Here is a 22,203-nt window from a genome sequence, read left to right as displayed (position 1 = left end):
ATCGACTCATTGGAAAAGACCCTGATGCTAGATAAGATTGAGGCGGGAGGAGAAGGAGACAACAGAGGATGAGATGGTTGGATGGCATCACTGACTCAATGGACATGAGTTTGAGTAAACTCATGAGTTGGTGATGGACAGGGAGGCCTGGCGTGCTAGAGTCCATGAGATCACAGAGTCAGACACGACTGAACAACTGAACTGAACTGAAGGTACTCAGGGATGAGAAATAAAAGTTACTCATGTGATTCATGACAGAGTCCTAGAAATTTCAAAATTATTAATTTGGACCTTTGTCTGTTTTTCCATTCTTTCAAATAAATGGCAATATGTGCATTTATGTTATTCATTACTATTTGCAATAAATTTCTTTCATAGAACCATAAAATCTTGGATTAAGAATTATAGAGCTTACTTAACTTCCACTAGTATAGTTTTTGAAGCCCTCAAAATATCTGACAAGTAGATGTCCAGCTCTTGCTTCTTCATAAAGATGTGACCTCACTACACTATAAAGTTGCTCATATTATTTTTAGAGACCTCCAATTATTTGAAATGGTTTCTCTGTTCTAAGCAGAAATCTGATTTAATATAACTGAAGCCCATTTTTCTTCATAAATACATTTGCAATCAGAGCAAGTAAAGGTCCTCCTGATCAAATATTTGAAAAAATGTATCTCCTCTGATGTTTCTCTTCTTGAAGGATTCTCTCTCATTCTTTCAGCCCTTTGTCATGAAATATGGTACATGGACAAGGCTTTACCATCCTCATTTATGACTTTAAACAAAAGTTTTAAGAGTTTCAACATTGCTAAGGGTCTTTTAAAAACAGTTCAATACTTTTTAAAAAGTTTGAAAATAGTAAAATATTTTATACAATTCTTACTCCAAAAGATAAACATAAAATTGATTAAGACTTACCTGATGGCCCATATAATTCAACTCTGTAACTAAATTTTCCTGTTACTACAGTTGGTGGGTCCCATGATATTGCAAAGGACTTCCCTGTAATGTTGCCTGTTAAACAGTTTTGTGGTGGTCCTTCAGGCACTAAAATTATAGAGAAAAAAATGAATTAAAAGCACCTTATTATATACAGAAAATACGAAATCAGAGAAAAAATAAAATATCATACATCAAAGAATTTTTTCAACTTAAAGAAAAAATAGGCTATAATTGAAGAATGCGAATAAATGGTGGATCATTAAACTCCTTATTTGTAACCATTACTATTTTTATTTAATGTTGTACATGACTGCACAGGGTGTTTCATTGCTATGCAATTCTTTGTACAGTTAGGTTGTCCTGAAGCATATATATTAATATGTATTGCAACAACAAGCCCTGAGCATCTGGCTTGATAAACACTTTCCCTCTGCTGTACAGAGGGGGAAGGGCCAAAGTAGTAACTCAGCCTTCGGAATGTACTGGCAGTGATTTTACTTCTTCTATCAATATCTGTATTTGGTTCTGAAAGGAAATTTATAACCTACCTTCCAATGTAATATTGGTGACATAAAAATAATAATGATATTTAAAAGTCTGTTTTTAATTTGTTGTTGTTCAATCACTCAGTCATATTGGACTCTTTGTGACCCCATGGACTGCAGCACGCCAGGCTTCCCTGTCCTTCACTATCTTCTGGAGTTTGCTCCAATTCATGTCCATTGAGGTCTATTTTTCATACATGTATCTAATATTTTAAAACATCTTTAATTGACACAAAACATTCCAAATATTTTTTGAAACAAACTTCTCGTCAACCAAATTTCACTTTGTGTGACTCTCATGAAATTATTTCTTTTTTTCTTAATAAGTAGTAAGGAGTATGGAAGAGGAAATGGTCTTATTCAGAGATTTTTATTTAAATCAAGGTAAAAAACCTTCACACTTACATGTAATGAAATGATAAGACCTAACACCTAAGTCATCAGAAAAAAATACTATGCTTTAGTGAAATTACCCTACCAGGAATAACGCCCAGTAACCTAAAAATTATCAATCATAACTGAATGTCTGCTACTATGTATTTTGTCTTACAGTGTATAATACAGTGACATAACAGTATCTCAGCTGGTAAGAATCCACCTGCAATGCAGGAGACCCCAGTTCCACTCCTGGGTCAGGAAAATCCCCTCGAGAAAGGATAGACTACCCACCCCAGTATTCTTCAGCTTCTTTGGTGGCTCAGACGGTAAAGAATCCACCCACAGTGTGGGAGACCTGGGTTGGATCCCTGGGTTGGGAAGATTCCCTGGAGGAGGGCATGGTAACCCACTCCAGTATTCTTGCCTGGAGAATCCCCATGGGCAGAGGAACCTGGCAGGCTACAGTTCATGGGGTTGCAAAGAGTTGGACACAACTGGGCCACTAAGCACAGCACAGCCTACATAATATAATTAAACATACAAATACTATACCTAGCAATATGTACTTAGAATTTAGTAGTAGTAATATCTAATAATGCTCATTTAGTACTAACACCATATCCACAATGACGATGTCTCCAGTCATCACATAAAGAAACTGCAGTACAGAGAAGATGCAGGTAGGCAGGCATTTTCTAACTACTGTTTTTATCTGATACTGAATGTTAATCACATGATATTTCTGCTACTGCAGATGTTATCTCCACATCTGGTAACAGCAATATCAGTGAGAGAAGTCATCATCAGATGATAATGTAAAATGTAGACGAATGGAGGCAATTATTAAAAATTCCTGAGGTCACAGAATGATAAGAGCTGATCTTCGGAGCATGGTTATTAGCTCAAGAATCTTTTCTTTCAAATCTCCTTTCTTCTTTTAGATGCTTAGGCCAGTATCTTAAAAGAGTATTGAAATTGAAGATGCTCCAAATGGCATGCCTATTATCCGTTATTAGGGAGAAAAAAGTTACTGAAAGAGACGGAAGATCTTTAACAAAAAGATCTACATGAATAAAACAGAAAGAAAGAAAGATTATTCTATGAATAATTTAACTTTTTTTCCTACCAAAAAAAAAAAAAAACCGCATACCTGATTCCGGTGTTCTGACAATCGTACTATCAATATAACCTGCTTCAGTTGTAACAGCAGAAACTTCAAAAAGATACGTCGTATAAGGTCTCAAATGTGTCACTACAAAACTGATAGGCTCTTTCCACACAGAGCTAATCTTACTCTGTGACAACGCGCTAGATGAATACGTCGTGCGTGGTGGAGGCGTGACTCTCCCCAGGGTTGGCGAAGGGCTGGTTGTACTCCATAAAAAAGATTCATTATTCTCCTAGTAAATAAAAGAAGCATAAATGGGAAAATAATGTATCACTTGGTAAAGATAAGTGTGATTCATTTTTTTCTTTATATTACAAATATTATTTTGTGCGTGTACTACTCGTTACAGCTACAGATAAATCTGCTAGATTTTAATTATACCCATTTATTATCTACAGTTATATGGTTAATACCATTGTCCGCAGTTTCAGAATAGAATATGTTTATTTATACCTTAATCTTTCTTACAAATAGGATTTCATGTGACTTTGAATAAAGGTATAACTATAGCAAAATGATTATTAAAAAATTTTTAAATTCACAGTAAAAATTTAAGAGCCAAAAAGATAAATTTTTTTTCCCCTTTGGTGAAATTTCAAACATACATCACTGTCTTACTATTATGATCATTTTTCCCCATAAATATTCAAAAGATAACACCAAAAGAACATGTGGGTATGTGTTTATGTATATTAGAAATATATCTAAATTAAAAATATTTGTGACTTCCATTAACTTAAAGCACTTTTTTAAAAAGTAATTTTGCTCGTCTTTTCATCAATAGTATCATAGTGATCACCAAATTTTAAAAAAGCATAATTACAGTACTTCCAAGGATTTCACATCAGTGCTTAGAGTAGAAACAAATTCTTCACTAAAGATAATATACAACAAAAACAATCTAATTCCACAAATTTAAACTTTACTATTTTGTTCCGTTCCTATCTTGTCACATGGAAGTATTCTCTTTTTCCCAATGATATCCTACGCTTTCCTACTTTAAAGCTTATAAAGTATCCTCCGCCCTCATACAATCACTTACTTATTCCAAGGCCCATCACAAATGCTATACCTATCAAGTCTTTCCAGAGCTCCCTAAGGGATGTTTTACATCTCACTGTTGAATTCTGAAACTCTTCTCTTATTTTACCTTGACTATAGTCAAGGGTATATAATACGATACTATAAGTAATCAAATAGCTAATAATCATTTTGGTAAAATACATAGTCGAGCTTCCCTGGTGGCTCAGAGAAATACATAGTATCCAGATGCCGGGAGTTCCAAAATGTAATTTACCTAAAATTTTTGAGACATAGGAAATGTTCCATGAGACTTACATTACATTCTGGCAGCTTCCCAGTCAAAATGTCCTCTACTCTGATTGAAACATCCTTCACAACTATCCCACTTCTGGCATGTTTAACACTAATCTTGAAGCTGGTAATTTTGCCATTTGGTTGCCGAGGTAAATACCAAATCAGGTTTACTGCTGAATAGTTAAAGGCCTCGACGGTGAGATTCACCACTTTTCCTGGAGCTGGGGACATGTAAGGGATTGAAAGAGAAGAAAAATATTGTTATACAACTTAGAATGACATTTATATAATTTGGGGATGTTATAATTCCCATGTTATATAAAATTAAATATGTAATACATTGGATAAAATCTATTTGGGTAATACTTCTTAAAATATATATTTGGGTATACTTTTTGAATTGATTTTGCCTAAAATAACAAACCAGAAATTGGGCCCACAGACTTGTGTTTAAGAGGCAAGTAAGCTTTTTTCAGGATTAATAGGTCAATAAATCCATCAATAAACTATTTCAAATAAGTCTGAAAAATATTCAATCAACAGTTGTTTGTGGTTATACAAATTTGAATAATGATTATCTTACCATCTGATATACTTTGGAATTATGTAAATTCCTTAGATAATGAAGAAGTAGCAAATTTTTAGATAATGAAGAAGTGGCAAATTCAAACAATTATCCAACCATTTGCACAAAAATCACATTTCTGGAGTGTAAGTAAATAACCAGTGTCTAATATAAAGTGATACCACCAATTGGTTGTGATTATTATATTTTAACCTTTATACACCCTCAAAATCAACTTTCATCAGAACTCATGACACCTTGTTATTAAATATTAGTAATCTGCATAATAATAAACTGTGGGCTATTTTAATTGGGATGACTGTTAATTCAAGGTTAGCTGTGGGAAACTGACAAAGTAAATAATCAATGTCCTTTAGAATATAAAACAACCATGCAAGTCACTGCCGAAAGAAAAAAAAAAATACAAGATGTTTGAGATAAAACATGCCTAGTATTAAGAAATCAAATAACTAGAGTTTAGGTGTACACTGTAGAGAGGAATATGAAGATGTGATCTGAAAATGAAAGCCATATACATTATATAAGAAAGTTAGGCCCTGGGAAGGAGAGGTGTATGTGACTGATATGAATTAAAGAGTAGTAAATAAGAAACTTGACAACAGCTGCATTTTAACAACAACAAAATAATAACAATTTGGGATGATGACTAATCATTAATAATGGATGACATAATGGATAGAAATTTTTTCAAGGGAATTTATCAATGGAATTAAAGCTTAAGAAGGACAATGACAAGATAAGTCTCTAATCCTAAAGATTTAGCACTAAAATTTCTTTTGGGCAGATAATAAAACAAAAAGTCTGTCAAATATCTGATGCTATAGAATTATAAGAACCAAAGCCTTTGCCATTAATATTAATCATTATTTTAAATTTCTTTGTCTAAAGTATGTAAATTTTGTAAAAATGCCTGAAGTTTATATTAATAACAGACTGCATACAAGCTGGCACATTTCCAAATTGGCCTTAGCAATCATGAGAATCTGCTCAAGTGTAGAGACATTTGAATTTATAAGGCAACCAAACTTTATAAATTCCAAAGTATGATTTCAAAACATCTTTTTAAAGCAAACTCAATATAATAGATAAAAATTAATTAAATCTGTTAAAAAACATTTCGTGAAAAAGAGGTTTTCATATTAACCTTACATTATTTTTGCCCCAGTAAAATCTATGTTTTCTTTTTTTGACTTGATGGTGTCTGAAGTCTAATTCTGGCTCTTTTTTGTAGCTGACAGGTCTTCCTGTACTTTAAATATTCTAGTTTCTACCTCTGGACTTTTAGGTACCAAAATCCCATCATCTCTTGATTTTTATAGAGGGAATTTATCCATCTTGCTCCAAGTAACGATATGATACTAAAGTATCAAAAAATTCTATTTATAAAGTCACATCATATTTCAGATAAGGTCATAGCTAAACAAGTAAATATACAAGTATGTGAACTAACTAAAACTTTTCAAAAGGTACACTCTACAAAACATACATTTACCTGAACCAGAAAAAAATCTTTCTAAATAAAATACAGAGACTTCTATAAAGAATTTTCCTATATTACTAAGGATCCATCAAGTTAAAAATGAAGCTACAAGGGATATTTCTAAAAAGCTGAGATTTTGTACTTGTGGATGTAATATCAGCTTAGAATGGTATTTTGGGCTAACTCTATTTGAATACTTCAGGAGTATTTTTATTCATGGAGAGAGAAATTATTTCTGGTTTAATCATTAAAAATGCAATTTATTTATTCCACAGAAATTTTCATTAAATTTGAGCTCTGCGTAACATAAATAATTAAAAGGAGGCTTTGGGGGAAAAATTGGACGAAACTGATCTAACTAAACTTAGATTTACATTTTAACCTCAACATTTTTTTAAATGATAAGGTAAGAGTGATTATGTGATTATGTAATTTCTCCAAGAAAACACAGCAAGTCATAAACAGAATGAAACTCCTGTTCCAGGTTTATTGCCAACCTAGAGTTTTAGTTTGTCCCAATCATAATTTGCTGAGAGAGAAAATGACTCTAGAAATTATGTCAGTTAGCAGAATATAAAATATATAAAGTTCAAAGTGCTGTCAAGTTGAAATCATAATCTGAACTCATAATGTACCAGGCTTTACCAAGATGAGTGTTTTTAAAAAAGACCAAACTATTTGTTAAGTCATCCAAAAATTATTCCAATTATTTTCCCTAAAAGTGTAAGTCATAAACTGTCTTTCATATCCTAATGAATATTTAATCTTAAAAATAATAACTTTCTCAATTTTCAGTTGTGCTAATAATCTGAATATAAGTAGGTTCAATATCAGTAGAAGATTTCAAGAATCATTGCTTTCTAATTTTAAATAAACTCTAGAATTTTCCCTTCATTCTTCGTATGGCATAGAGCGTGTATTCACCCGCTTCTCTCAATGGGGTCTCAAATAAGAACTGGACATAAAGCTTGTCACATGCTTCTTTTAACACTGACAACTGCATAATCCTCCCAAGATAAACAGGGTCCATTTCAGTTTATCCCTTTGGCAATGAACTGCTGGAAGATTTTTATGTTTAAATATACAAAATATTTATAGTTATATAAAATTATAGAAACTTTTTATAGCACTTCTCTAGTCTATTTCTTGGGCTTCCCTGGCGGCTCAGATGGTTTAAAGAATCTGCCTGCAATGCAGGAGACCTGGGTTCAATCCCTGGGTGGGGAAGATCCTCCGGAGAAGGGAATGGCAACCCACTCCAATATTCTTGCCTGGAGAATTTCATGGACAGAGGAGCCTGGTGGGCTACAGTCCATGGAGTTGCAGAGTTGTATACGACTGAGCAAGTAACACTTCAGTCTATTACTTAGTAACCCATTTGTTTATCTTATCCCACTAGAAGATAAACTTCACTAAAAATATTTGCTATTGATTGGAGATGCCATTATTTACTGTTTTTCTATTTATTGGTTCTGTTTGCTGTTATGAATAAACAGCCAAATTACTAACTAAATTACCTCCATTCCATAACAGCTTATTTTTATCACAAATGTTATATTCTACTAGGCTAATATGTGCAATAAAAAGCAAGTAAATGTGTTATACTTCAAGCTATTCAAATGGAGAAAAATTAATTTGTCGGCAATAAAGATGGATCGCAGGAAACGGGCTATTTCAGAAGGTGTAGTCAGGAAAGATAAAGTGAGATGTGCATCAGCTGGGGAGAGAGTTCTGTAGATATTTGCTTAGCCACATCTGACTCTTTGCAAAGTGGGTTGCCATCTTCCTCCTCCAGGGAATCTTCCCGACCCAGGGATTAAACCTGTGTCTCCTGCCCTGCAGGCAGGCTTTATCTGCTGAGCCACTGAGGAAGCCCTGTGGATAACAGTGAAGGAGTGCTCCAGGCAGGAGGAGCAGCAAGAGAAAAGACTCTAAGGTGGAAGCTCATTGTGACTGGAGTGGATGGAGGGAGATGGAGAATAGAGAGAGATGATTCAGCGAGGGTTGAGGGCACCCAGAGCACTGTAGGTCATGGGAAGGACTTAGGTTCTTGCTCTGAATGAGACAGGAGCCATGTTGGGAAGAGAGAAATAACGGTAGTCTAGCTTCTGCTTCAAAAGATGATGTGACTCTTGTGGGGAAAGTAGGCTATAGGCAGGTAAGCTAGAAATGGGAAAACCAAAGAAGAGGCTTTCAAATGATCAGGCAAGAAATGATGATAGATTATATAGGGTGATTAACAAGAGGGGTGAGATTCAGGATATATTTTGATATAATTCTGGAAGGACTTCTTGATAGATTATACAGTACTATTGATTGATTATACAGTACTACTGATGACACCACCCTTATGGCAGAAAGTGAAGAGAAACTAAAAAGCCTCTTAATGAAAGTAAAAGTGGAGAGTGAAAAAGTTGTATTAAAGCTCAACATTCAGAAAACGAAGATCATGGCATCCGGTCCTATTACTCCATGGGAAATAGATGGAGAAACAGTGGAAACAGTGTCAGACTTTATTTTGGGGGGCTCCAAAATCACTGCAGATGGTGACTGCAGCCATGAAATTAAAAGACGCTTACTCCTCGGAAGGAAAGTTATGACCAACCTAGATAGCATATTCAAAAGCAGAGACATTACTTTGCCGACTAAGGTCAGTCTAGTTAAGGCTATGGTTTTTCCTGTGGTCATGTATGGATGTGAGAGTTGGACTGTGAAGAAGGCTGAGCACCGAAGAATTGATGCTTTTGAACTGTGGTGTTGGAGAAGACTCTTGAGAGTCCCTTGGACTGCAAGGAGATCCAACTGGTCCATTCTGAAGGAGATCAGCCCTGGGATTTCTTTGGAAGGAATGATGCTGACGCTGAAACTCCAGTACTTTGGCCACCTCATGCGAAGAGCTGACTCATTGGAAAAGACTCTGATGCTGGGAGGGATTGGGGGCAGGAGGAGAAGGGGATGACAGAGGATGAGATGGCTGGATGGCATCACGGACTCGATGGATGTGAGTCTGAGTGAACTCCGAGAGTTGGTGATGGACAGGGAGGCCTGGCGTGCTGCGATTCATGGGGTCGTGAAGAGTGGACATGACTGAGCAACTGAACTGAACTGGACTGAACTGATTGATTACAATCAAGGATAACGTCAAATATTTCTTCTCAGTCACTGGGAAAATGGAAGTAGCTTAAGTTGGTTTGGTAATGACTGTAAGGTATGGAATAATATGATAACCATTACAATCCATGTTTCCAAAACTCTAATGTCATAAAAATACTTATGATTTGATTTTAAAATGCAGGGTGCAAATTTGCATAAATGGCACAAGCCTATTTTCACTAATATATAGTCACAAAGACATATTCATAGGAGAAGAAGGATCAGCCAGAAATGTATGTTTTTATATAACAGGGCCATGGATAACTTTTTTTTTTTGTATTATGAGGTATTTTTAAGTTTTCTAAGATAACACTTAGTGTTTTTACCATCAGAAAGAATAATATATGTTTTAATTAATAAATTCACTATCCATGAAGACTCTACAAGTAATTTAATGACCATGCTGTTGAAAATTGTATGCATTTTAGTGCCAGATTTTGTTTATATCTCTATTTATTTTAAACGATGAAAACTCTTAACTAAGTTAATTCAGAATAAATGATTTAGGAAAATTACCACTTTCTGCAGTTTGGAAGAGAAATGGGTCACTAAACACTCCAATGCCAGCACTGTTTTCTGCAGCAACCTAGAACAGACCACAAAAATTACACAAGCTTTATACTCTAGTTAAACAGAGTCTGAAATAATAAAACTTTGATTTGTCCATTAGATAAACAATAAAGATACTTTCCCCTCTAATTCTTAACAATACTCTCGAAGCAGAAGCAAAAGCAAATATAGAGCTATTCAGTATTTCCATTTCCCTTAAGTGAATATTTGCAACATAGCCTTAATCAACAGATTTCTCAGATTCCTGATAGAGAAATTAATAATCAAGTTTAATGTCTATTAGTAGCAATAACAATTTCAGTTACTATTTATAAAGCACCTTCTGTATACTCAGAAAATGACTAGGGATTTTACAAATCTCATTTTATCCACATAATCAAAATACAAGGAATTATTGTCAATATTTTACACATGAGAAAACTGGTTGAGAGAGGTCAAGTAACTTGCCCCATATCACAGGACTAAGTGGCAGTATCAGAATTCAGTTGAAGTTGTGTTTATTTCTAAAGCTCAATTTCTTTCTACTATATTCACTCTAAGACACCATGATTATTTCTGTAATGAACATGAGACCATAAACACAATGTCTGACTTTAGAGTTTACAATCTAATTAGGCAAATTTTAAAAATAAATAGGTAATCATTTAGACTAAATATTCTAGAATTTAAAAGATAGAAACTATTTTGGCTTGAAACATCTAGTCAAATACACTAGAACAGACAGAGAAATTGTCATAAATGAGAATTCTTAAGCTTTTACAAATGCTATAACTGGAATCAGACAGCCTTGGTTTAAATTGCAGCTCTACGAATTCTCAGATAAAAAGGTTATCTTATTTTCCTTTACTTTAAAATGGAAACAATATATCTATGTCATAATATTATTCTGAATACTAAATGAAATAACACATGTAAAATACTAAACAGGATTTTCCCCATATCATGTAGATTTGATATTGACATCTGAAGGTATCAAATGCACCATGTTAAATGCCCTTTGAAATTCTGCAATGGCTAACATATATTTGAACAGAATAAAAGTTACAACAGTGGTTAATAAAATGTGGGGTGAAAAAGAGAATAGGGGCTTCCCTATAGCCCTGAAATAAGAGAATTCAAAGGAATAAAAATTTAAATTCTGTAAAAATAGATCTAAGCAGAATGAGGTTGGCTAAATTACCTTTCTATCAGTAGCAGCTTCTCATATCACATTAAAAGATAATCTTTATTATTTTGAATAGTATATCTTAATGTATAAATTAATTTGAATTAATATGTGAGCTTATGATAGAAAATATCTGTGCCAAATAATTTTCAGGTGTCAGTTAGAAAAAGGTTGCCTACTCTTTAACTCATGTTTCTGCAGAGAAATAGCCATCAAATCTTTGATTTTTACCACTGCATAAGTAAAAGCCTGTATTTTTCTTTAATATTTGGGGGGTGCCTACTCTTGGTATGCCTACTCTCCTGTCATTATTGATTTTGATTCTGCAAATGGGCATACGTGCAATTAGATTTTAAAAACAGGCAAGTGTCTCTTTCTTATCATTTCTTCCATTTAGATGGTCATCTCAGCTATGTATGATCACATATTTACACAGCTTTTCTCTTGAGTCGAGACTAAAGAGCATATTGACATTATACTGAAAACAGGGAGGAATGAGAAAATGCCTGTATTCTTTCCTATCCCCTGGAAATACCGCGCGCGTGTGTATTGCTCTGTCGTATCCGACTCTTGGTGATCCCGTGGACTGCAGTCCGCCTTGTGTCTCCTACATAGGCAGGCGGATTTTTTTACCACTAGCATCAGCACATCTCTTAACTGTAAACATTTTCACATGGCCTAACAAAAGACTGCTTTTTGCATGCTATTCTTTAATATTTTAATAAAGTGTTCTTAGATTTCGTATATTTAGTGCTGTAAAGGCATAAATTTTTTGTAAACATAAAAGAGGTCATATGCATCCAGGAAATATTTGTTGAATGGAACCAATTTGAATTCGTTGTTCTTTGAGAAACTGGTTCTTTAGAAACCTTCAAACCATTATCCCAAATTACAATAACATGGAAATATAAGCAGATTAAGAGAAAAATAACAAAGCTAACTAAAAATTTGATTTAAAAGTAGAGTATATGTGCTTGTAAAACCTATTAAACTTTATTTTTTTAAGTCACCAAACTAATGCTTTCTAAAATAGATACATTATATAAACACATACACACACAAAGCTTATAACATCTGTTCAAATTTTAAAAGCCCAGATGGGCAATGAGGACATGATTCAGATTCTTCAAGTCTCTTGCTACAAAAGCTTGACCTGTTGGGATAAAACTCCTTCACTTTTAAAATGAATGAAATATTTTAATACTATTTACAAAATAATTACCTTGATTTCATATGTTGTTCCAGGATTAAGATTAGTAAGAAGAACTTCCAGACTATCTGGTTTCGTTCTAACTTGTGTATACGTTGCCTGCATCCATGGACAAACTTCCTTATATTTTACAATGTAAGATATAATTCTCCCATTTGGATTAGGTGGTGTATTCCAAGACAGAAGAATCCCAGCAGATCCGACTCTTTCCCCCGCCAGGAAGACTGGAGGCCCTGGTTCTATTTTTCCAAAAATGCATGTTGTTATAAGGTCAATCAATTATTGTATTTTCACAAACATATGTAAGAAAAATATTTACAAACTGTAGACTTTTAAGTTCCCAAAGACTAAGTGTCTCGTAAGTGTAAGTTTATCTTCCCTAGAGCTTTGCTACCAAGAATAAAAAATGATTAAATGCTATGGGGAAACATTCTTTTATAAGAATGTGAAAAATGGAATGCTACTAAATACTACATGCCAAATACAGTTTTAATGCCAAATCATTTTTTTATAAACACTCAGCTGATGCAAGGCTTATACATAAACACTAAGGAAACAAGAACCAGCCTTACAAACTGAGTAATTCTTTTGGAGCAAGTATAGTGAGTTTATTTTCATGGTTTTGTATTATTTAACTATTACCATTAACAGTGTCTCTGACCATTTCACAAACAAGTATGGAAAAATTATCTTTGCTCTTTGAAAGTAAAGGAAGATAAAGAACCAGCAGAATGCAGGTTCTAAACAGATCACTTTCTTAAGTTTCCATTTTGCTTTAATTACTCAACTGTTTTCATGCTCTCAGTGTACATATTGCCAATGCAAATAGTCCCATCCAATAGATTTATAAAGGACCCCAACACTTTGTGAAAAAAAAAAAGAGAAAGAAAATGGAAAGCATATACTTACTTGTCACATTTGTCGTCACTGTTCTGCTAACAGGTGAGCTAAATGTTGTAGCAGAAATTGAAGAGATGGTAACGTCGTACCGTGTACCAGGAACAGCATTAGAAACATCAACCTAAAACACCAAAAACAGACGACTGTGTTAAAAATTCTGAAATGCAGGAAAGCTCAAACAATAAATCTATCACAATCAAAAAAGTAAAGTTGGCACTTTACTGCATAACTCTGTACTATTTATCACAATGTGTTTCCTATTATTATAAAAATATACATTTGCTATAGCAGAAATATTTACCAAATAACATGCAGTCAAAACTTACAAAACATACTACATTATCAAAGACTAAATCAGTATTTCTAGCAATCCCAATTCACTGTCACAACTATTTTAGAGTCCTAAGAAATCTATATAGTCCATTGATTAGCCCTGGCATTTAAGAGTGTGTGCAAGATACCTGTGTCTCTGAAGTTCCAATAAAAAGTAAAAGAAAAATGACAAGAAAACCCATCATTATCACATTTTTCAGGCAGTCGAATCACATTGATGGCTCTAGAGAGAAATGTTGCCTGCATTAATGATTTAAAGACAGATCCTCCTGGCAAGCGCACAATTAATGAGCCTGGATTACTCAATAGCTCTGCCCTTTCTTTGTTAAATTATTCATGAACCCTTGGATGGTTGGCCAGACATTGCTAAGGTAACAGTCCACCAACACTGAAACTTACACTCATCAATTCGGCATCAGTTTTTTTGTCTTCATCTTATGCTTTTAAAGAGGCTCAAAGAAGGAAGTTTTCATGGTGGATGAGTTCCATAAAGAACCTTCCTACTTGGACTAAATATAAAATACAAGTTGGCTTGGCCAAGTATGATAATGAAAACAATACCTGATATTCTCCACCTCCAAGATCGCTGATAGTAACAAAGCCACTGTCAGGAACAAGATCCACGTGAAACCTGTCCACGTGGCCAGAGGGTAGGCTCCAGTGCAGAGAAAAGGCATGTGCAGAAATATTGAAAGCTTTAAGTTTCCTGGGTCTTTCCGGTTCTGGTATTGAAAAATAAGAGGTTTAGAATAGAGTTATTCTCCTAAACGTACAAAGGAAAAAGGAAAATCCAAGGTTTAAGGGCCAAGTTTCAAAACAACCACACTGTTAGAAAGTGCCAGAGCCTTTACATTCTCACTAACCCTCTGCAGGTGTTAGGTATATATATCTTGTAAGAATTAAAGATTTTAAAATTAAAAAAAATAAAAAAATTAAAAAAAATTAAAAAAAATAAATAAATAAAAATATCTAGTTTTAAGTTTAATTATCAGAAATAATATATCAACTTATGTATCTGTTTCTGGGATATTCCTTATCTACTAAAATCTGCTGGTTGACCAGATTGCTTTTTAAAGCTTATGTTCCAAGTAAAAAATCAAATCATTTTAAAAACAAGTAGGTACAAAATACTTACGCAATTACCTGGATATTTATCAAACAGAAAATAATTCAAAAAAAATAACCAAATATGCCAAACATTTTAAAAGATGAGCATTTCTGATGACTATTTAGTTAGGTGTTTCTTTAAAAGAAAAGTTTTCATATTGGAAATGAAAACCAGATAATTTTTAACCGATAACTAGTAACTGTCCTCGCCATTGCAACCATATTTTTTTCTACCTTTTCTTTCACTATTTGCAAAGTTCTGTTTACGCTGCCTGTACCTACTTGCAGGGAGTTTTCTGCATAAAGTTCTTTGGATCAGTTGCCAGTGAATCAGGTTTGCACTCTTATCTTTAGTACAGATTCCAGTCAAACAATATAAGGGGAGGGAGATTATGAAGCAAAGCATGTGAAAAACATCCTGATACAGATCCACTCTAACACCATTTCCAAAAGAAAGGAGTCTGGAATTAGTCCTCGAAATCCGTTCATCATTTTAACACTCCATTTTCCACCAGAAGTGATTTGAAAATCTATATATTTAAAAAATGAATTGTACATTTCCTAATATAACTGATAAGGCACATTGCATAAAATACTTATCTTAACGGGCAATTTCCTAGTGTATTGGGGGGGGGGTTAGAATGGTTTATCTCCTTTGAAAAATTTCTTTAATGGTTATAATGTAAACATCTCGCTAGTGCATGCTAAGTCGCTTCAGTCATGTCCAGCTCTGTGTGACCTTATGGACTGTAGCCCACCAGGCTCCTCTGTCCATGGGATTCTCGAGGCAAGAATACTGGAGTGGATTGCTGTGCCCTCCCCCAGGGGATCTTCTCGACCCAGGGATCAAACCTGTGTCTCTTCGACCTGAATTGGCAGGTGGGTTCTTTACCACTAGTGCCACGTGGGAAGCCCAATGATTGAAGAAAATATTGATCAATTAATTTTCACATAACATCCTCAAAGACACAAACATTCTCTAGGCATCACCTCCAAGCTGCCTATGCAGTGAGCACCACAGTTTCATAATAACTCTTTAGAAATATGGCTTATCTAAGGTGAAAGATGTGCTTTCTAAGGTGATCAGAGAAATACCCAGTTTGTAATGGGCATAATTTCTTCGTGGGCATAGCTGCTGGCATTTTTCCTGGATGATTCTGCACACAGACCTATGTCCTCTGTATTCTCATGCCTGAGAGAAAAGGCCTTTATTCTCACCAGTCCATGTTAAAATAGACAAAAGTTTAACGTGACAGACATCCAACCACTACTCACACTTACTGACTGTGAGGGCTAATACTATTTCTTCAAGAGTCCTAAAAAAGTATCTAACATTCAAGAAGTCTTAAGAAACTAGAAAAAGAGCTGGGATGAGACTTTGAAAGAAAAATGAATATAGAAGTGAAGGGCTGTTTACTAAGACAGCGGTGACGGAGAGAGGATGTAGTTTCCTGGAAGGTCTACAATTACACACTGAAGGACTCTTGGCCAAGGATGAAGTCTGTCTCACTAAGAGGAGGAAGAATATATTTGTCTGGCTATCTTCCAATCTGATAAACAAGGGAAGGCCTGAAAGCTTCAGGACAGTTTCGTAAAGGCCTCTCAAAGCAAAGTGAATGGAAGCCCTGCAAATGGACAGAAAATAAAATGACTGAGGAAAACCAGCCTGAGTTGCGGGATCATTTAAAAAAGGACAGCCTGATGGTCATGCATGCCGCAATAAAATTTTAGGTTTCTTTTTTTTCCCCTTAAATGCAATGCAAAACATTGAAAATTTTTAAGCAGAAAGTGAATGTGACATTTTTAATTTTAAAAGATTTCCCTGGAAGATGGGATATAAACTGGTGAGAGGCAAAAGTGGCAGCATGGAGCCAGTTAGTAGGGCACTGCCGTTCTGAACTGGGAGGAGGGAGGCTTGCTCTCAGGAAAAGGGAGTAGAGATGAAGTGGTACTTAAGTCATCGTGAGAGTGGAGCTTTCTGGATAAGAACTGAAAGATGCAATCAATGAAACAGATCCCATAATAAGTGCATCATTTGCATTCCATGGAATTTAACCTCTGAAAAGGTAGAAAAAGATGAAGAAAAACATCATTCTCAATTTAATTGTTACTAACCAATAAAATCAAATTGTGTGGTAGCTTTTGAGTTATATATATGTGTCTTATATATATATCTTATATATATCTTTGAGTTTTATATATATCTCACATTATGTTCAGTTAATATATATCTTATATATATATCATATATATCTTTGAGTTATATATATATATATATGTATATCTCACATTGGGTTCAATTTAATTAGGGCTAGCAAGAGTAATTCTAGGCCTAGTTAATTTCTTAGACCAGAATTTTCCAAAAATTAATCCTTAGTACCCTAAATCCCTAGAATTTAATAGATGTCAGTGATCAAACCATTTTGTCAAATAATTCCTTTTTTACATGAAACAGCTTCCTTTATTGCAGGTTAACTCAGTCTTAAATAAGTTTAGATACGTGACTTGTGCTTCTCTAAAGCAGCACTCTCTGATAAAAATATAAGATAAACCACATTAAACAAGTACAAAGAAAAGCGTAAAGTTAATTTTTAAAATATTTTTTATCTAGGATGTGAGACTCGGACTGTGAAGAAAGCTGAGCCCTGAAGAATTGATGCTTTTGAACTGTGGTGTTGGAGAAGACTCTTGAGAGTCCCTTGGACTGCAAGGAGATCCAACCAGTCCATTCTGAAGGAGATCAGTCTTGGGTGTTCTTTGGAAGGACTGATGCTAAAGCTGAAACTCCAGTACTTTGGCCACTTCATGCAAAGAGCTGACTCATTTGAAAAGACTCTGATGCCGGGAGGGATTGGGGGCAGGAGGAGAAGGGGATGACAGGATGAGATGGCTGGATGGCATCACCGACTCGATGGATGTGAGTTTGAGTGAACTCCAGGAGTTGGTGATGGACAGGGAGGCCTGGCGTGCTGCGATTCATGGGGTCGCAAACAGTCAGACACAACTGAGTGACTGAACTGAACACAAAATTTCAAAAAATATCATTTCACATATAATCAATAGGAAATTATTAATGACATAGTCACTTTTTTTCATACCAAGTCTTTGAAATCCCATGTGTCTCTCACACTTAGAGCCCATCTGAATTTGGACTAGCCCCATTTCAAGGCTCAATAGTTCTGTGTTGCTAATCACTGCATACTGGACAGTGCAGTTCTAAAGCATCTCTCAACTTTTCCCTTTGGTATTTCAGTAAATTTACCTCAACTGCATTTTGAGAAGCTGAGAAAAAACACAAGTATGATCCTATGATGTCTATATAGGAAAAGAGTTCAAAAGAGTTAAAAGGACCACACATACTAAGTTCTGATACAAACTGTGGTGGATTAACCTTTGAGACGGAGAGTAAGAAGAGATTCCAAATAGAAAAGCAAGCTTCTATTCCAAATAGAAAAGCAAGGACAAGCCTCAGTAGATTTTGATTGTTTAAAGAGTGTATACGAAATGAGAGCACAATGGTACATACCTTGAGATACCCATAAAGAGTCACACAAGCCTATCAGAACAGTGCTAAGGAAACAAAGCCTACAGTGGACAGATATTTTAAAAGAAAAAGTGAAGACTTAAAAACACACCATTATTATTAACATTTATTTATACTTCCCATGTACCAACACTGTATATGATAAACTTTCAACATCACATTGAAGTCTTTCAATAATTTATCATAGGTTGGGCATAATATAGCTCAAATGGTAAAGAATCTGCCTGTTAGGCAGGAGACCAGGGTACAATCCCTGGGTTGGGAAGTTCCTCTGGAGAAGAGAATGGCAATCCACTCCAGTGTCCTTCCCTGGAGAATTCCATGGACAGAGAAGCCTGGCAGTCTACAGTCTGTGGGGTCTCCAAGAGACAGACACGGCTGAGTGATTAACACAACACAGGGCATAATATATGTTCTGACCAAGGAAATGTCAGATATGCAGAATAGTAAGAAGCAATTCGTATCAAGTTTATGACACACTATGCACTGTTCTAATCTTGTACTCTGATTGTTTTATGTAACAGCCATAACAAATCATAAGGACATACTATCATTCAGTTCAGTTCAGTCGCTCAGTCGTGTCCGACTCTTTGCAACCCCATGAATCGCAGCACGCCAGGCCTCCCTGTCCATCACAAACTCCCAGAGTTCACTCAGACTCATGTCCATCGAGTCGGTGATGCCATGCAGCCATCTCATCCTCTGTCATCCCCTTCTCCTCCTGCCCTCAATCCCTCCCAGCATCAGAGACTTTTCCAACGAGTCAACTCTTCACATGAGGTGGCCAAAGTACTGGAGTTTCAGCTTTAGCATCATTCCTTCCAAAAAACAACCAGGACTATCTCCTTTAGAATGGACTGGTTGGATCTCCTTGCAGTCCATGGGACTCAAGAGTCTTCTCCAACACCACAGTTCAAAAGCATCAATTCTTCGGCGCTCAGCTTTCTTCACAGTCCAACTCTCACATCCATACATGACCACTGGAAAAACCAAAGCCTTGACTAGACAGACCATTGCTGGCAAAATAATGTCTCTGCTTTTTAATATGCTGTCTAGGTTAGTCATAACTTTCCTTCCAAGGAGTAAGCTTTAAGCCAACTTTCTGGACTTCTGGGGATTGCTAGGAAAAATATTTGGTTGTCATAGTTCCTTATTCCTTGATTACCACAATTAAGAGGACCCTACTGGTATCTAGTGGGTAGAGGCCAGGGACGCTTCTAAACATCCTAAAATGTACAGGACAGATTCCTATAAGAGAGAATCACCCAGCTCAAAACATCAACAGCACAGCAATTAAGAAGCCTTGTCATAGACTCACTGAAACTTCCCCAGTGGGTCCAGTTTTAATGTGTTTGATTATATACTTTACCTATCATAAAACGACATTTAATACATCATTTAACACATGCACTTTTTAAGAAATGTTATTATATACATAATATAAAAATTAAAATGTAATAAAATTTTAAAGTCATAAGGCATCTCAGAGATCATCAACTTTAATTCTAAGTAACTTGCCCAGCAGTACTCAGCTAGCAAGTGTCAAATACAGGAATGTGGTTGGTATATGAATTGCAAACTGCCTGTTTTCATTATCACACAAATATCACATTTAGGAGAATAATAGTAATATAAGATACATAGAATAATGCCCCCTTCAAGGATGCCCACAACTTAAACCCTGGAACTTGTGAATATATTACATTACAGGCAAAATGGACTTTGCAGATGGAATTAAGAATATGAACCTTAAAACAAGGAGAGCAATCTAGTTTATCTAGGTGGGCCCAATCTAATCATAAGGTCCTTAAAAGTGGAAGAGAAAGGCAGAAGAGTCTGATGTAACAGTAAAAATGGAAAGAGAGTTGAAGCATGACTGCAATCCAATTCTGTTTTATTGTCTTTGAAGATAGAGGAAGAAGGTCACAAGCCAAGGAATGAGATATTCACTAGAGGGGGATCAGATCTCAGCTGACAGCCAGCAAGGTTTAACCTGTGTGTAACCTCAGTCCTTGGAGAAGACAATGACACCCCACTCCAGTACTCTTGCCTGGAAAATCCCATGGATGGAGGAGCCTGGTAGGCTCCAGTCCGTGGGGTTGCCAAGAGTCTGACACGACTGAGCAACTTCACTTTCACTTTTCACTTTCATGCATTGGAGAGGGAAATGGCAACCCACTCCAGTGTTCTTGCCTGGAGAATCCCAGGGACGGGGGAGCCTGGTGGGCTGCTATCTATGGGGTTGCACAGAGTCGGACACAACTGAAGTGACCGACTCAGCTACTAGCAACCTCAGTCCTACAGCCACAAGAACAGAATTCTCCAAATAACCTGAATGATCAAAGAAAAGGACTCTCCCCTAGAGCCCCCCAATATCTTGATTTTAGCTTAATTAGAAACCATGTTAGATTTATGACCTATAGAACTCTGACACAGTCAATTTGTGTTATTTTAAGCCACAAAGCTTGTGGCAATTTGTTACAGAACCACAGGAAACTAACACAGTGTGACATCCATGTAACAAATGTCTACAGACTGTGATCATCATATGCCTGCTTTGGATTACCTGTCATATCATAGCCTTAAAGATCATTTAAATATAGTCTCATTAGTTATTAATTAGTTATTACTGCAATCTTGTTCTCTTATGAAAATTTAAATATTAATAGGTTTAACAACTTCATTTGGATATAAAAAATGATGCTTTAAATTACTCAGAATAGGATTTTGGTCTCTTCTCATATAGAAACAAAATGTTGCAATGCTGAATTGCTAACATTCCACAAACACACCATATTATTTATACCTCCATAATTTTGCGCAGACTGTTCCCTCTCTCGGAATCCTCCTTTCCACACACCCCACACGCCCTCTAGTTTGTTTAGGAAACTCCTTATCTTTTTGCAGCCCTGGAGAGACTTTTCCATCCATTCAGTAAAGGTAATCATTCCCTTGCTGTGCAACCACAATAAGACTGAAATACTTCCTTTGATCCACCTCTTAATTTGACTTATACTATATGTATTTCCATGCTCATAATCTTTACTCCTCTCCACACACCCTAAGACTGATTTTTCATATGTATAGTATATAGTAGAATATTAAAGACAAAGAATATAGTTGTAGGAGAATGGATGATACCCAAATCAACCATCTAATTCTACTAGCTGGACCTCTCATTTGATGTGATATTGTACATAGTATTAGGCATTATTTATTCAGTACTGACTATGTGCCAAAACTCTGTTATCCGATTTATATCTTACATATATTATCCCCCAAATCCTTAGAATACAGTGAGTATTTTTTACCCTCTGAAATATTCTATACATTGTAAAATTTCAAATTTCAAAAAAAATGAAATTTTATCTTAAGCAGCACAATATGTAAAATGTGAAGTTTTTAAATATCAAAAGGAATTTGTAAATATACCTGCAATGACTCTGATAAATGTGCCAGACCCTTCAACACTTCCTCTTACTCTGTATACTGTGATGTTATATATTCCACCAGGAGTCAGATCTGTAACTGTGTGCTCAGTCATCACGCCCCAAATAAGATATTCTTCTGCAAATGTTCTGTTTGATATATAAATCTTGTAATGAGTGAAATTGGTCTCTGTTGGATTCCACCTTAAATGTGCAGAAGAAGTATTCACAGCTTTCAAGGTTAAGCCACAAATCCTGGATGGTTCTATTGAAAAGGTAAATATATATAAGTAAAAACTGCGCACATATATGAAAAAATAAAGCAAACATATATAGTATAATTTAAAAATATATATAATAATCCTTGAATTTAT

At 35.3% G+C, this 22,203-nt stretch overlaps 1 protein-coding gene across 1 annotated transcript in view; it reads right to left on the bottom strand.

Annotated features, from left to right (window-relative positions):
• Positions 1 to 22,088, bottom strand: part of LOC102172692 (phosphatidylinositol phosphatase PTPRQ) — a 244,157-nt gene extending 222,069 nt beyond the window's left edge. The window contains exons 1-8 of the mRNA XM_018047601.1: positions 21,834 to 22,088; positions 14,312 to 14,472; positions 13,427 to 13,538; positions 12,530 to 12,756; positions 10,089 to 10,158; positions 4,375 to 4,574; positions 3,019 to 3,268; positions 922 to 1,050 (exon numbers count right to left, since the gene is read on the bottom strand). Of these exons, the coding sequence (XP_017903090.1) occupies positions 922 to 1,050; positions 3,019 to 3,268; positions 4,375 to 4,574; positions 10,089 to 10,158; positions 12,530 to 12,756; positions 13,427 to 13,538; positions 14,312 to 14,472; positions 21,834 to 21,945 (1,261 nt within the window). The 5' untranslated portion in view covers positions 21,946 to 22,088. The remainder of the gene's footprint in view (positions 1 to 921; positions 1,051 to 3,018; positions 3,269 to 4,374; positions 4,575 to 10,088; positions 10,159 to 12,529; positions 12,757 to 13,426; positions 13,539 to 14,311; positions 14,473 to 21,833) is intronic.

This window comes from Capra hircus, chromosome 5, assembly GCF_001704415.2.
Source record: "Capra hircus breed San Clemente chromosome 5, ASM170441v1, whole genome shotgun sequence".
Classification (NCBI taxonomy): Eukaryota; Metazoa; Chordata; class Mammalia; order Artiodactyla; family Bovidae; genus Capra; species Capra hircus.
The sequence above is the reverse complement of the archived record's forward strand: the minus strand, read 5'-3'. Positions and strand labels throughout refer to the sequence as shown.